This window comes from Hyperolius riggenbachi, chromosome 9 (genome assembly GCF_040937935.1).
Source record: "Hyperolius riggenbachi isolate aHypRig1 chromosome 9, aHypRig1.pri, whole genome shotgun sequence".
Classification (NCBI taxonomy): domain Eukaryota; kingdom Metazoa; phylum Chordata; class Amphibia; order Anura; family Hyperoliidae; genus Hyperolius; species Hyperolius riggenbachi.
This window is the reverse complement of record NC_090654.1, coordinates 52,960,344-52,977,153: the sequence shown is the minus strand read 5'-3', so window position 1 is coordinate 52,977,153 and position 16,810 is coordinate 52,960,344. Positions and strand designations below refer to the sequence as shown.

The following is a 16,810-nucleotide window of genomic DNA, read 5'->3' as shown; positions in this document are numbered from 1 at the left end:
ACTGTATGCCTCACTGTATAGTCACACCCAGACTAACACGCGGTGTGACTTTTTGGCACTGTTGCATTGTGATGGTATCACAGTGTGAAAGCACTCATACTCTGAGGTTTAAATAAGGCACATTCCTTTTAGATCCTTTGTAACAATGTTCTAGTTATCATATTCCTGATTCTAATTTTAGGTTTTTGGGATAGTGGGTGAGGCGGGGGGGAGAAATGGACCAATCCTATCTAAATATTTATCTACAAATAATTTTTGGAATTTCCATTAATCCTTATAATGTAGCTGAGATGACCAGAAAGAAAAAATTCTGGGGCTTCCTTCAGCCCCCTTTTGCCTGTTCCGTCCCTCGCCGCTGTCCTCCACCTTCTGGATCCTCCGCAATCCTCCGGTGCGTACTGCGCATGCACGGCCCGGTCGCATGTGCTCCCCGTCGCACTTCCGTGGCTGAGAGCGTTCTGCGCCTGCGCAGTAAGCTGTGATTGGCTGAACTTACCGGGAGCCATAGTGTATGATCTAGGAGGTGGAGGATGGCGCAGAGGGACGGATCAGGCTGAAGGGGGCTTGAGAAAGCCCCAGGTATGTATGAATTCTTCCTTTTATCTCAGGTCCACTTTAAAGCTGTCCTCCGCTGCCTGCAGCCTCTGCAACTGGCCCCGGTAAGTCGTCCAGTTGGGGCCAGTCGGCGCAGGTGCAGTGTCTATGTGCACGCTCCCTCGTCTCACTCCGGTTGCCTGGTGCCCCAGTGCAGTAGTACTGTGCAGGCGCAGAAGCGCAAGGCGCGGGAGTGCACATACAGCCTGGGTGTGCATGCACAGTTGGCCTTGTCCAGAGGACTATCTGGGGCAAATTGCAGAAGAATCAGGAGATGGAGGACAGCAGCGTGATAGCAATTAGACCGGAGGGGGCTAGAGGAAGCTGCAGGGGTGTATACATCTTTTATTTTCCTTCATCTCAGGGTCACTTTAAGGGATAATTTGCTTTAAAATAAGCAGGGCTGTGGAATCAGAGCCATTTTGGGTACCTTGAGTCGGAGTCGGTGGTTTCAATAAAATGAGGAGTCGCAGTTGGATGATTTTGGTACCAACTCCATAGCCTTGGTAAGAATTAGTCTAAGGAGTTGGAGTTGGAGCAGTTTTGGGAACCTGTAGTTGGTTTCATAAACTGTGGAAAAGGAGTTGGATTATTTTGGTGCCGACTCCACAGCCCTGGATATAAGTGTGGTTTGGATTGCAAGCATGTTTCCTGGACAAAGGTTCCACTATATTACACTTCTATCTCTTGTATCTATCAGTTCTTTTGATATGAAGATCAATTATCTACTATATGTTGAAAAAGATTGGAGAAGTCAGGTATTTTCACAATGTCTTTTTCACATGAATGTAAATGTTATGAGAACCCCCTGGAGAGTTTCCCCGGAGTACGTCATGCAGGATTTGCTCCTGACAGACCTCCTAGCAGCCTGATCTCACCTCCTGGATGACGACGTGTCTCACATGGCCATGTTGTGCGGCAGGATATCCTGTTGACAGCAGCACCTGCTTTATGGGCAGAGTGGCAGGACCTGGAATTGCCCAGGATCAAAATCTGTGTTTCGGCTGTGCTGGCTTCCTGTCTCTTCGCTGCTCCAGCTCCATCTGGGGATCACACTGGAAAAGTAGCGTGACCGTGTCCTTGAAGGAATCCTACATCTAGGAAAAACAAGTCCTTTTTCCAAGCCTGCGGAAAACCGGCGTCCAGCTGCTGGTTATGTTTAGCCTTTTGTCTCTCTAGCTGCATACCTGGAAAACAATTAAGGATTGGAGTAAGCAGGAAATTAGCTATTTGTGGTTGTTCAGCACTAAAAACAAGGCAGCGGGTTTCCTGTGTTTACTCTCCTGGGCTCATCTCTTCCACATCCAGGATGGCGAAGCTGTCATTGTACAGATTCCACTTCCTTACACCTCCCCATAGACAGGTAATGAGGTCCTCTGATAGCATAAGGGTACAGGGAACAATCATGCTTGCCATTCACAAAGGAGTCTGCTGTGAGGTTGTAAGGCAACTCAATGACATAAGGGGCCCACATTTAAAACAGTCTAAGTCACAGGGCAAATTGTTTATTAAGATTTAACATTTATTGAACAGTGTCAAACTACTGCAAGTGGCATAACCATAGTGACCATGGGGGAGCTCCTCCTCCTTCTGCAGTGTAGAGCACTTTAATATATACCTGCTTCTGGTCCCTGGGCCAGATTTATCAAAGCATTACCAACAGTTTTTTCTTCTTAAACGATTCCAACCAGTAGGGGGACTGTTCGGCATGATAATAGGAAACTTCTTAAATCCTACTTAATAGCGGCAGTTTAGCATGCATTTCTAGAACTGCACTACAGTTAAGAAGAGTTCAAATCCATCCCTAAACTGCCACAGATTAAGAAGTGCTTAATAGCAGTTCTATGGATCGTGCAGCAGTGCAGCCTAGGCATGATTTGTGAAGGGCTCCTCCCCCCTGCTGAATTACTTCTCAGAGCCTGCCAGTATCAATACAGCAGATGTATTGGTTACCTCAGCAACACACTGCACTGTCTGAGAAACTCCTCCTATTTTACAACAGTTTTAGAAGGAATCTAGAGATTTCTTATTATGTCTGAGACAGTTCTGCATGGATTTCTAAAAACCTGCCAATATTTTGTCTCAGACACTCTTGATAAATGTCCCTCTCTGTTCTTCCTGACAGCTATATTCTCTTTGCTGCTTACTCTGGCTCTGAATGCATGTCACATGATCAGGAGCTGGAAGTATGCAGCATAGTGTGTGACTGCCATGAAGGACAAAGGAGAACCAATGCAGTGCTGTAGCAGGTAAATGTCACACTACTCTGCATGTTGGGAGGGGGTGCTGGGGGTGGGTGGAGACGGGACAAGGTCCTTCAGCACCCAAGGCTGAGACACCAAAGTGCGCCCTCCATCCCTCCCACCCCAACAGTCACACACTGATTGCTATTAGACTAAGAGTCGCCCCAGGGCCCCCAACACCTTAATCTCTAGTTATCTGGCTTGCAGTCACTGCCATGTATCCCCTTTTCTTATTTCTCTCTGCTTCAAACACAATAGGGGAATGATAGCTGAGTGAGTAGTGCGTCCCCTCCTACACTGCACCCTGAGGCTGGAGCCTCTCTCACCTCTGCCTTGGCCCGGCCCCGGGTGGGAGTAGGCCAAGTGTGTGTATGTCTGTTTTATCAGCCCCACACTGCTGACACTGAGCTGTTGCACAGAAAATGTCACCCACACGGGTTGGGTTTGGAGTGGGAGGGGTAAGGGGGAGAACAATGTGTTTGGCTGAGACAATCCAGCACTCCCAATCTCTCAGCGAGCAAAGGGAGGCTGTACACACTGTAGAAGTTTAACAGAGAAGACACTAGTCTGGCATGTAGATGAGGCTTTAAAGGGACTCCGAGGAGTGCCCGAATTTAAAAGAATACACTTACCTGGGGCTTCTTCCAGCTCACCGTAGGCGGCAAGGTCTCCCGACGTCCTCCTGGCTCCTCTCTTTCAGCCTCCACCGCCCCCCCGTTACCGGCGTCACCCGGGCCTGGTGTCGGCTAGCTCTTCCTAGTTAATGCCGCAATGCACCATCACGCCGGCCGCCGTGAAGAAGCGAAGTGGCCGGTGTGATGGCGCATTGCGGCATTAACCAGGAAGAGCTGGCCGACACCAGGCCCGGGTGACGCCGGTAACGGGGGGCCGGTGGAGGCTGAAAGAGAGGAGCCAGAAGGATGTCGGGAGACCTTGCCGCCTACGGTGAGCTGGAAGAAGCCCCAGGTAAGTGTATTCTTTTAGATTTGGGCACTCCTCAGAGTCCCTTTAAAGAGACACTGAAGCGGAAAAAAAAAATATGATGTAATGATTTTGTATGTGTAGTACAGCTAAGAAATAAAACATTAGGAGCAGAGACATAAGTCTAATATTGTTTCCAGTACAGGAAGAGTTAAGAAACTCTAGTTGTTATCTATGCAAAGAGCCATTGAGCTCCACGACTTTCAAAGTTGCAGAGAGCTCTGTCTTCTGAAGCTTGTTATCTCAACTGTTAGTCACTGTATTTTCTTTTTCTCTACAGAGAAGGGTTCAAAAGTTTACTGGCCTGCTCTGTAAAATCATTTAGAATGCTGAGTAGTGTGTAAACTGCAAATATTAGAGAATGATGCAATGTGATAAAAAAAACACTACATAACTGAAAATAAAACTATGAGAATGTTTTCTTTGCTACTAATGTTCTAGTAGTTATCCGTACTACACAACCAATTCATTATATCATCATTTTTTTTCGCTTCAGTGTCTTTTTAACCTCCCTGGCGGTAACCCCAACCTGAGCTCGGGGTAGGAAAAATGAGCTGCAAGCGGTAAGCCCGAGCTCAGGTCGGGGTAGCTGAGTCTGTGCTTTAAATGCACTTTTGGAGTCCCGCGTGCAATTGGCGCTGCGGGACTCCGGCTACCTGTTATCTTTTCCGGCCGCCAGGATCCCCATAGCCCCGCTCATCTTCCGGGGAGCCGGCGGCCAATCAGAGAGGTGGACCTGAAGAGCCCTCGCCATTTGTATATATTTTGATACAAACAGTGCCACCTAGACACTAAAAAGGAGAAAGCAGGCCACAAAACAAGTACAGGACGATACTATATATATATATATATATATATATATATATATATATATATATATATATATATATATATATATATATATATATATATATATATATATATATATATATATATATATATATATATATATATATATATATATATATATATATATATACACGTGTGTGTGTATATATTAACGTTTGTAATTTCTCCTCATTTGTCTCTAATCACAAATTATAATTCGATCTCTCCCCTGTGTCATCTGACTTCCATGGCAGATATGGCAGATAAGCTCATTTGAAAGCACTGGATTACAATATAGCCAATTACTGTTACCGACGTCTGCCGGGATTTTGACTACTCTCTGCCGGCCTTATTTGTACAGTTTCACAATTTTTATAGTTTAGTCATAAATTTAATTAAATCAACAAGTCTGTGTTCCAGTATTTTATTTACTGTATATGCAGAATGTCCACCAGGCTTTTATTCTGGCATACTTTGGTGAGTTATGACTTTAGAATTGGAGGCCTAAAATTCTTGGGAAAAATTTACCACTTTTGACTCATAATTCCAGACAGAAATGCACCGCCAGGGAGGTTAAAGGTTCCTGTAACCTTACATAAAAAGTTACATACTTACCGCAGTAGAGGGAAGCTTCTGATGTTACAGAGACCCCCTCTTCCCCGCCCCCCCCCCCCCCCTACCCGGTCCCCCTACACCCCTCCTAAACAATCCTCAACATTTTTCTCTGTGCACGAGTGGCTACTGCGCATGTGCAAACCCACTGGCGCATGCATAGTGGACCTGCGCTCGTACACGGAGGGGAATGCGGCTGCGAAAATGAAGAGGGACCTGGCCTGCAGTGGAGGGATCGAGTTGGATTAGGGAAACCTCTGGAGCATCCAGAGACATCCCCCTATTGATGTAAGTATGCAACTTTTTTTTTTTTAAAGTTACACATTTACTTTAAAGAGAAACTTAAACCCAGAACTGTACTTCTTCCCAATCAGTAGCTGATACCCCTTTCCCACAAGTAATCTTTACCTTTTCACAAATAGACCTTCGAGGGTAGGGGGTCTGCATGATATTGTGGTGAAACTCCTCCCACAGTGTGATGTCATGACCATAGCCCTGACAGTTTGCTGTCTGTGAACCTCATTGCATTGTGGGAAATAATGGCTTTTTCCAACTGCCAAGCAAGCAGCATCTCCCTCTGTACATAGAACTCTCAGTAACAAACATTCCGTACAGATCACCTGGCAGAACTAAAGATGTCACCACCAGTGATGCATGTAAGAATGTGAATCTGGGAGAGGAAAGATTTTACAATGGGCAAACACTGACTACATTATCTATAAATTAATATTGTAAAAAAAAAAAAAAGAGCAATTTTGTTTATTTCACTACAGTTCCTCTTGAAATAGTAGTGGACTTTACCAGAAGCAGGCCCGGATTTATGTCACAAGAGCCTATAGACACAGATGTTTTGGCACCCTAGACTTCACCCTCCATGAACCTACAAACCCCCTCTAAACCGCACCACAAGTGTGCTGGCAGGCCTTGCTGTCACTTCTCCCTTACTTCCCTTGCCCATCATAGGTAAGGTACCCCCAAGTATTAGGTAGCCAGAGGTACCCTCGACTGAAGGGAGATCTCGTCAGTGGAATGCCAAGAGCTGGGTGAGTAACCTCTCATTTACACTCTCATCAGGACTCTGCACAGGGAAGGAGGCACTCGAGGAGCAGAGTGAGCTGCATTTCTATCATCAGGCGCCAGTAGGCATATGCCTATAGTGCCTTATAGTAAATCAGGCCCTGACCAGTGACCAGAAGTGTAACTCCAGTTTGGAAGGGTTGGAATGCAAAGTGCATCAGCAGCTTCACAGGTGGATGGAGAGGGATCTGATTATTCTTGTAAGTAATTTGTAGGTAACATAGGGTGCTGCATTCTAGCAGTATTAGCTCAGTCATATTTTTTGACTTTTTAGATGCACTCTGGGGTTTGTTTAATGACTTTCGTCTGGTTCTATTGTTTCCTTCTTATTCACAGTGGTTTAGCTGATGTTACGTTTTGCCTGGGGCTGCGTATCCTTGCATTACACAGCGATCCTGTCTTTAGTTACAGCAGGATCCCCCTGTGTAAGCAGCACTGTAGTTTGTATGTCTTTCTCTGCACATAAAACCATCCTGGGAGATTTATAGGTAAGCTTTAAAGGCTGTAAAAATGAATGGGGAGATATACAATGCTTAGGTTCCTGGTAGCAGTGAAGGGAACTCAGTCCCTGGAGCCGCTTGTTAATTAACCTTCCAAGCACACAGGGGGGCATGTAGCAGTGCATTCTGGGTAATGCTTCCTCTGTTCTTATTCTGCCTATACGCTGGTTGCAAAAATGAATCATGACCTTTTTTGTTGGTTCAGTTATTACCAATCATTCATTTTTATTAATGTTATACATGTTGTTTTTAGTTTCTTTTTATGTTCCATTGTATTCATAAATAGTTCAAATGGAAATTCAGAGTAAGCAAACCTGACAGCAATAAACCTGCTATAGCTCTGAGGAGAGTCACATGATCAGGTGAACGAGGCACTGGAAACATTGAGGAGGGAAGGAGTGGGATTTACCTTGGGAAGCAAAAGCTGATTGCTCAGTCATTTTCAGAAATGTGCATGACACATTAATCATTTATTAGGCTGGTTTCACAGTGGGACGTTACAGGCGCACGTTAGAGCAGCCTGTAACGCAGCCCACCGCACAGTACTGAAAAATCAATGGGGCTGTTCACAGTGCGGACGTTGCGTTACATTGTAACGCTGCGTCACAAGACAACGTACTGCATGCAGTACTTTGGACACGGCTGAGCCGCGTTAGACTGCTTGCACATGCTCAGTAATGTGCAGGAGGAGCGGAGAGCGGCCAGGCACATGGCTAATTAATATGCACTGCACGTTATGACGTGCAGTGTTTACTTCCTGGAGCAGCCGCTCTGTGCGGCGATTGGCCGGCGGGACCACGTGATGCCGCATGCGCACAAGAGTGCGCATTACGGGATCACTGACGCCAGAGTGAGCTGCACAACGCGGCTCACTCTGACGTCCAGATCCAGCACCACCAGGCGTTCCGTTAGGGGGACGTTATGCGACCTTAACGCCCCCTCTAACGCAACGTCCTGGTGTGAAATTAGCCATACTGTATTTGGGCACAGATTGACATGTGCTTATACACATAGATATGTAAAACTTCTTGCTTTTATATGTAGATATACTGTATATGGGTTTTCCTTGTCTGCTGTGCAAGAGTTTAGGTCCACAATAATGGGCTAATGTGCATTGTTGTTTAGTGTTTTAGTGTAGTGGTTTTCATTGGTGTCATCAGCACAATTTGGGTTTTAATTTCCAAATACAAGTAATGGTCCCCATTGTGTGTACACCAATGTGAGTCTCTTCCCAATCCTCTCCAGCTCACCTGCTGTGGGTTTCTGTACTTCTCTTGCCTATGCGGTTTGCCCTTATAGAGCCAGTAATGTTCTTCTCTGGTCTGCAGGCTGATAGATATCGCCCGGAAGCTGGACAAGGCAGAACGGGAACCGCTATCCAAGTGCGCTTACTACTTCAAGAAGCTGCAGCACCATGGCTACGCAGCAGAGACCTACATGAAGATCGGAGATCTGAGGTCCCTGGTCCAGCTACACGTGGAGACACAGCACTGGGATGAGGTGGGTGATCTGCCCTCTAGTCTTCCACTTCCATGTAAGATGAGTTGCAGCCAGACATTCACAATCAAACAACATGGCGGGAGAGAGGTTGTAGTTGCTACAATCGAAGCTCAACTCTTTCCCCTCTGCCGTCCTCCACTCTTTATTCGGATAGCTCATCATAAGAGCAGAACTAATAATGCAGTATATTTTGCTGTAAAGATTGAGGCTGGCAACTCTGATCCAAAGTCTTATACATCTACCGATTTTGCGGCCCGGCCAACCATCGGATTCAATAACTTTATCGAATCATATGAAAATCAGCGCCACAAGATATCTGCCTGATTGATGATTCAGTTGCTTTCGGCTGAAGTTGCTCTAATGCATCAATCGGACATGCTGGCAAGATCTCACTCGAAAGTGGTCAATCGGGTTCCTGACCGTAACTGCGTTCATTATCGTGTCACCCTGTTGCCTGGGCAGTGTAAAATCCAACCTGTCCCGCTGCCGCAACTCCCGACTTCATCCACTGTCCCCGTGTGCCACCAGGTGCATGTGTGTGACGTCACGCACACGTCATGTGATACGTGCACTCATGGGTGGCAGCACTGCTTGGAGAGAGTGGAGGGGACATTTAAACGTGGGAGGCGGCCAGGCAGGTGGCAGAGTCAGCATAGCTAGGCCGATTCCTGATCTGTAATTGGCCTGTGGTGTATGGACAGATCTCTCTCTGATCAGATTTGATCAGAGATCTGTCTTGGGGCACCTCTATTCTAGTAAATGGATCTTATAATATATTGATTAAAGTAGGTGGGCAAAGCAGTGACTGCTGCTGTAGGATAAAACTGATATATATATATGACCAGGGGAAAAAAATATTTTAAACCGGGTGCATCCGTGTTGCAGGTGCGTCTTTTGGAGAGTCTCCCCCAAGCTGTCTACCCTTCTAAGCTTGCAACCTCTGCTCTGTAACTGCAGTTTAGACAGGTAAACCCCCATACTTCCCTCTCCCTTATCCAAGCTAATCTCAGTCCCCGCGGCCTCTGCAGAGTTAGCGGATTGCCCTCACTGGTGCCAGGTGTCAATGAGCCAGCAGTATCAATGAGCCCAGCAGCGTAGAAGTCTGCAGTGGCAGCGGGCAGAGACACAACAGGGCCACACTGCAGAGCACTTTTTGATTTGTCAGCGCTGCGTTTTTTCAAAAAGATGCTTCCATTGAAAAACGCAGTAAAAATCACAACGATCACGATATTTTAAAAAAGCAATTGCGGCATCACTGTGCAGTTTAGCTGAGCCCAGGGCAACAGAGCAAACAGATACAGCATGCTATGGGCACAATCCCTTCTCACCTTCCCCGGAGCTCCTCAGCCTCTGTGTAGGGAGTCACTTCAGTGCTGGGAGAGGGGTCTGTGCATTCTGAAGCCAACCTGGCAGAGCTGTCCAGAACAAACAGCCGCAGGCATAGCCCGGCGGCCTGGATGGAGCTGAAGGAAGCTTGTCTGAGTGTTCCGCTGGAGACCTATGCAGGAGAGAGCACGGACTTGGCGCACACTGCTCCCCAGCACAGAGGTTAGATGCTCTGCCTACTTTGCATTGGCCATAGGTAACGTGATTAGTTTGGGGAGGGGGGGGGGGGGGGGGGGACAGGACAACTGGTGTCTGGTCGAATATGTATTATTCAGTCCATAAAACGCACCAACTTTTCCCCCCTACTTTTGGTATTTTGGTCCGAAAAATGCAGTAGGCCCTTTATTTATATTGTTACATTGAATGTTCATGATTTTAATAAACCATTATAAAAATAAAAAGGAATAATAAAAAGTAAAGCATTAACTAATAGGCCTATGCTAATATTTTACATTATGGTGTAAGTGACCCTTTGTGTGTATTCAGGCCTTTGCTCTGGTAGAGAAGTACCCGGAGTATAAAGATGAGGTCTATGTGCCCTATGCCCAGTGGCTGGCAGAGAATGACCGCTTTGAAGAAGCCCAGAAAGGTAGGTGACCTTCTCATAAGTTCCTGCTTTGTGATTCTGTACTTATTACAGATATAATATACATTGCACAGTGTGATCAGTGTGATAAGCAAGAGATAGAGAAGACCACATGTCCTCCTCATGTGTTTGGTTTTGTAGCCTTCCACAAAGCGGGTCGCCAGGATGAAGCGGTCAGGGTGCTGGAGCAGCTTACCCATAATGCCGTGGTGGAAAGCAGGTTTAATGACGCTTCCTACTATTACTGGATGCTGTCTATGCAGTGCCTGGACATTTCACAAGGTGAGTAGAGAATACATTTATTAACACTCCATATTGGCTTAGATATTCATATTTATTTCCTTTTAAGCAATGCCAGTTGCCTGGCTGTCGTCCTGATCCTCTGCCTCTAAGGGCTTGATTCATTAAGTTGCGCTGCTCTAGTGTTAATTAACATAGTAGCAGCCACGCTAGTGACGTATCGCTAGCGCTACTTCGCATCTCGCAGCAGATGAAAGGAGTGCCCATTACTAGGAAGGAACACGCTCAAAGGAAACCAGAGATGATTGCTTTGGCACCAAATAAACATATCCCCCCGATAGATTTTACAAAATAAATACTATACCTGGTATTTTCGCCGCTCTGGTGTGCCTTTTTTTTTTTTACTATAACTCCATGCAAAACACAATTCATCAAAAAAGCATATTATTTAGTGGGCTTTGTGCAACATTAAATCACCATTTCTAAAAAACCTCTTATGACTAACAAATATACAGTAGATTAAAAAGAAATGTTTTTCAATATTCCCTTACTCCTCCCATCTCATCACAGCTCTCTGAGATGCTGTGAATATACAGAACAGGAAAGCAGAGCCAGAAGGGGGCAGGCTTGGGCTTGAAAAGACATCAGAGAAGACAGACTTAGCTATAATGATTCCTGAGCAAAGCCAGACTGAATGCTCAGTCTGGATTTTATCAGGGCTGATAACAAGCAGGCTGAGCAGTGAATGATGTAACAGAGAGCAGTGTTGGTGTTTTCTCTAATGTTCCCACTGATATATATGGTAAAATACATGAGGGTGCTTCGTCTCTGGTTCACTTTAAAGCAGACCTGAAAATATAAAAAAAAAAAGTTTCACTTACCTGGGGCTTCTGCCAGCCCCCTGCAGCCATCTTGTGCTCGTGAAGTTACCAAACGATCCTCCGTTCTCACGTCGCGGCTCACTTTCGCTTCTGCCAGTCGATATTCACTGCACCTGCGCGGCCCTGGCATGCACATCCTCATTTATGCTTCCTTTGCCGGGAGCATACTGCGCAGATGCAGTAGAGATTTTCTCGTAATGCAAAAGACGCTACGGGAGCATGTATGAGGATGCACATGGCCAAGGACGTGCAAGCGCAATGGACGTCTTTATACAAGCCGGCAGTTCCGAAAGTCAGCTGCGGCGGGAGAATGGAGGATCGTTTGGAAACGGCGATGGCTCAGGACGGCTACAGGAGGCTCACAGAAGCCCCCGGTAAATAAAACTTTTTTTTTTTTTGTCATATATCTTCTGGTCCGCTTTAAGCGTGTTCCTTCCTAGTAATGGGCACCCCTTTCATCTGCTGAGAGATGCGAAGTAGCGCTAGCAATAATTCACTAGCGTGGCCACTACTATGTTAATTAGCGCTAGAGCAACACAACTTAATGAATCAAGCCCTTAGAGGCAGAGGATCAGGAGGACTGGCAGGCAACTGGCATCTGGTTTTAAAGGGAAGGTTCGGGGACGCCTTGAAAAAAATAAAAATCCATATCCACTTACCTGGGGCTTCCTCCAGCCCATGGCAGGCAGGAGGTGCCCTCGCCGCCGCTCCAGAGGCTCCCGGTCGTCTTCGGTGGGAGTACAGCCTGTACTGCTTGCGCAGTACAGCCCGGCGGACGTCCGATGACGTCAGCGCGCCCGCGTGGGACGCAGAAGAGTCCGTCCTTGGAGCGCAGAAGAGCCCGACCTGGCAGCCGGCCTGGCCAGGTTGGGTCGGCCACCGAAGACGACCGGGAGCCTCTGGAGCGGCGGCGAGGGCACCTCCTGCCTGCCACGGGCTGGAGGAAGCCCCAGGTAAGTGGATATGGATTTTTATTTTTTTCAAGGCATCCCTAAACCTTCCCTTTAACTAGGAGCGTGCGCAGCACTACCACGCTTATTGTGCGCAAGCTGATTTTTAACTCTCACTGCTAGAGCAGTGTAACTTAAAGAGGAACTCCAGCCTAAACAAACATCCTGTCATTAAGTTACATTAGTTATGTTAATTAAAATAGGTAATATAATCTCTTACCCACACTGTTTTAAAAGAACAGGCAAATGTTTGATTTCATGATGGCAGCCATCTTTTTAGTTGAAAGGAGGTGACAGGGAGCATGAGACACAGTTCCAACTGTCGTTTGTCCTGAGCACCTCTCCCAGTTGCTAGGCAACGTAAATAACAACATAGGAAATCCCATCATGCTCTGCACAGCATCAGGGAAAAAAAGCCAGGGCTTTTTTTCTTTGATGAGTGGAGCTTAGCTAAAAATGCAGCTAAAAATGATGCTTTGGTAAGAAAAACAAAGTTCTGATGCTGTGAAACTGTTAAAGAAACACCAAGCCTTTTCAGTTCTGCTGAGTAGATTTTTATTCCGGAGGTTCACTTTAATGAATCAAGCCCTAATACTTTTAGCCATAGTTCCTTAACAAGCATATGCAGATCATGTGTTTCAGACATTATTGTATTATCATCTGCATGCTTGTTTCTGGTGTTATTGAGACACTACTTCAGCCAAATAGACCAGCAGGACTGCGAGGCAACTGTCAATGTTTAACAGGAAATAAATATGGCAGCCTCCGTATCCCTCTCGCTTCAGTTGTCCTTTAAATGACACGTATAGCACTGCAATATGTTATAGTAATTAGGAGCACCAGTTTCATGTCTTTGAACAACACTGTTATTGTACTCGGCCCGACACTTGTATAAGTTCAGTGTTAGCCTTTATCACAATGAAGCCTACATCTTGCAGGTTTTATAGGAAGCGCTGTGTTGTGTTAATGATTCACTTGTTGGCTCCTTCCTGCAGATAATGAGGAGAAACAGGAAGTCATGCTCCAGAAGTTTCACCACTTCCAGCATCTGGCCGAGCTCTATCACTCCTACCACTCCGTGCAGAGATACACAGTTGAGTATCAATCTTAGGGGGGCTGCTGAGGTTGGACTGTAGCCCTAATATTTTTTCATCGTTTGCCAAAAATATTCTGTTTTACCACTTTGTAAAGCATTGACGTCAATAGCGACTATATTAAAAAAAACAATGAAAGGTTTTAGTTCATCAGTTAACAACCTATAAGCTGCATACACAGAGTAAGAAAATAAATCGGATCAGTATTTGGTGTAACCACCCTTTGCCTTTCAACAGAATGAACCTCTTTGGAACACTTGAACAACCAATTAAAAGATACAGGTGAAACTCGAAAAATTAGACTATTGTGCAAAAGTTCATTTTTTTCAGTAATTCAACTTAAAGGATACCTTAGTTCTAATTAAAATCTAAAAATGTTGCCCTGTGTGTGTGTGGGGAGGTGCGGATAGGCTTACCGCACCCCCTGTGGCCCGGCGTCTGATTCCATTCGCCCACTATTGCTGCAGTTGTCCAGGTCCTTGTCGGAGCAGTTGGCAACCTTTTCCCCAGACATACTGCGATGCGCATTGTGCAGTATGTCCTCTTGGGCGGATTGTGACCGCGTTTGCCAGGGACCCGGTGTGCTGTACGCAATAACGTATTCAGCGCACACAAGTCGCCCAAGAGGACATACTGCACATGCGCAACACACTTCTCCCCATTTCTCCCACATCTAGCAACACATGAGTTTTCAATTTAACTACTGTGCTCCGATGGTGTAATTGTGTAGAGAGAGAGAGATGTAGACAAGGAAAAGTGTGTATATTGTGTCTAAGCTGAGTGTTACCCTCTCGCATGATTTCATAGTCTTGTCTTTTATTTTCAGGATGAACCATTCAGCTCCCACCTTCCAGAAACGCTCTTCAATATTTCCCGATTCCTTCTGCACAGTCTGACCAAGGAGAGTCCTTTGGGCATCTCTAAAGTGTATCCCTTTCTTCTGGTGTTTTGTTTTTTTGTCGTGGGGAAGGGGCCACAGGCAGTCATTTTGTTAACTTTGTATCATTAAATGGACAGTGCAGCAACAACATACGAAGCAGGTGGTTTCTGCGCTGTGCGCTGGCGGCGTAGCACCTGAGTTGGGCGCTGCTATAACAGTAATGCTATAGTCCATGGCCCGCGGATGGGTAATTTGGACCCCTGCCGATCGCAGGACCCCAAATTTCTTCTCCCTCCAAGTTGCTGCGACTCGGAGGGAGAAGAGTAATTAATACCGCCAGGAATTTGAGCGGCAGCTGGGTGTGCCATCATTTGGCTTATCCTGAGCCCAACTCACCGGCGGCATACTGATGCATATGCAGGGCTGGATTTACCATAAGGCACTATAGGCACGTGCCTACAGGCGCCTGGTTATGGAAAGACGGCTCACTCTCCTTCCCTAGTGCCTCCTTCCCTTTGCAGTCTCCCATGCTGATCGTAAATGAGAGGTAACTTATCCAGCTCTCAGCATCCCACTGAGTTCTCCCTTTAGTTGGGGGCACCCAATACTGAGGGTACTTCTGGCAACCTAATGCTAAGGGGCACCTATAGCTACTTATGACGGGTAAGGGAGAAGTGACAGCTGGGCCAGCCAGCAAACTTGTGGTGCGGTTCAGAGGGGGTTTGTAGGTCCATGGAGGGTAAAGTCTAAGGTGCCAGGACATCTGTGCCTATAGGCTCCTGTGAGGTTAATCCAGGCCTGTGCATGTGCATAATATATGGTTAACAAGCTTGAAGTTTTCCCTACAAGTTCCTAGTGATAGTCGTTCAAATGCAGATAATTCCGCCTTCCAGGTATTTTCGGCAAATTGTATGCAGCTTGGATTAAGGGTCGGGTCCTACTTCTAAGGAAAAAAACAAAACTCTGCATACGGATCCAATGCAGAACTATTGGTCTGCTTTCTCTTGCTTTTAAAAATGAACTGGTTTGCTGCATTGTTGTAAATGGAACACAAATGCCCGACCTGCTGCATTTTCCTGGACCAGCAGAATAGTTTCCTATAGAGGCTTATGGTGGAAATACATCTGCCACATGTGATGAGAAAACGAGTGGAGCAGACACGGACCTGGCCCACTCCTCTCTGAGCAGTTCTTATTTGTTACATTTCCTTGCTAATTAGTACTGCCATAATATGTATTTATGGTAGTCCAACATCCGTGTGTTAGCCCATTGATGTTATGTAAATAGCAAGTTGTGGCGTCGCCAGTCTGTTTTGGGCCTTCCTAGGCTTTTCTAGAGGCAATATAGTACACTGGAACAGATAAGGAGCTCACAGGTACATAACGTCAATGGACTAACGGGTTTAAGGATTACAATTAGTAAAAAACTTGATATGTGATATTCCCAGCTTTTTTCCTCATCATAAAGTGCTGCTGGGATCACTATTGGGTTATCATACTCTGTGCTCCAGTTTTGTGCACTGCGTTGAAGCTTCCGGTATATTTTGTCTTCCTTTACAAGCCTCCTCAGTAACACCCTCTACACACTGGCCAAGCAAAGCAAGGCCCTGGGAGCGTATAAACTGGCCCGACACGTCTACGAAAGGCTTCAGGGCCTCAGAATTCCCAGTAAATTCCAGGAGTCCATTGAACTGGGCATTCTCACCATCCGATCCAAGCCGTTTCATGACAGCGAGGTAAGTGTCCTGCTCCAATGCGTATGGTATAAGGGTATCTCCGCACCATTCTTATTACTCAAGTGGCATTCGGGACTGCACGCTGTGTACATCAGGGCTCGGTCAGCCTGGCACTCGCCCAACCTTTGTCACCATATCTGAATAACAGCATTTAAATGAGAGCATTTTTGAGGCATTTGCATGGCCAACTTTTTGGAAAAATTTGGCTTGTGGTTTTGGGCTAAATTCTTCTGACCAGAGTACCCCCTGGATGCCAGAAAATCACTGACCTATTTAACCAATGTTTTTTTCCACTTTTGAAATGTTGCTGTGTAAATGCAATGCCAACCAAACGCTGTCTAAGAGAGAGGCTGCACGTGTCTGCGTAAAATCCTGCCAGTTTTACACAGAAGATTTTTTATTTATTATTTTTTTGCATTTTGTGCGCCTTTTTACACCGCCACCATAGGCTGCTGGCAGTCTATGGGAATCACATGTGCGTAGCAATTTTAGCCTCTAGGGGCTCTGCACACCTCTGATGGTAGTCATTTCAGATGCAACCTGAATAGAGGAGCAATGCCAATCCCTCCCTGTTCCCAAGAAAAATGTGTAAACCATGTTATGGCCAGCTGCCCCCAGCTTCCCACTGTGTTTTCTGTTAATTAGAGGTTAGGCTCTCTTCTATGAGGATCCCTCAGTGCAGTGGAAGAATCTAGTACGGAACGCTCTGCGCTCAAACTGTTC

The 16,810-nt window shown here is 46.1% G+C and overlaps 1 protein-coding gene across 3 annotated transcripts in view; it reads left to right on the top strand.

Moving 5' to 3' along the window:
• The window catches only part of IFT122 (intraflagellar transport 122), a 148,878-nt gene that overhangs the window by 91,443 nt on the left and 40,625 nt on the right, over positions 1-16,810 (top strand). For all 3 annotated transcript variants that reach the window (XM_068252766.1, XM_068252767.1, XM_068252765.1), the window contains 6 exons: positions 8,164-8,335; positions 10,208-10,310; positions 10,449-10,589; positions 13,374-13,471; positions 14,299-14,399; positions 15,922-16,087. In XM_068252766.1, coding sequence (XP_068108867.1) covers positions 8,164-8,335; positions 10,208-10,310; positions 10,449-10,589; positions 13,374-13,471; positions 14,299-14,399; positions 15,922-16,087 — 781 coding nt within the window. The remainder of the gene's footprint in view (positions 1-8,163; positions 8,336-10,207; positions 10,311-10,448; positions 10,590-13,373; positions 13,472-14,298; positions 14,400-15,921; positions 16,088-16,810) is intronic.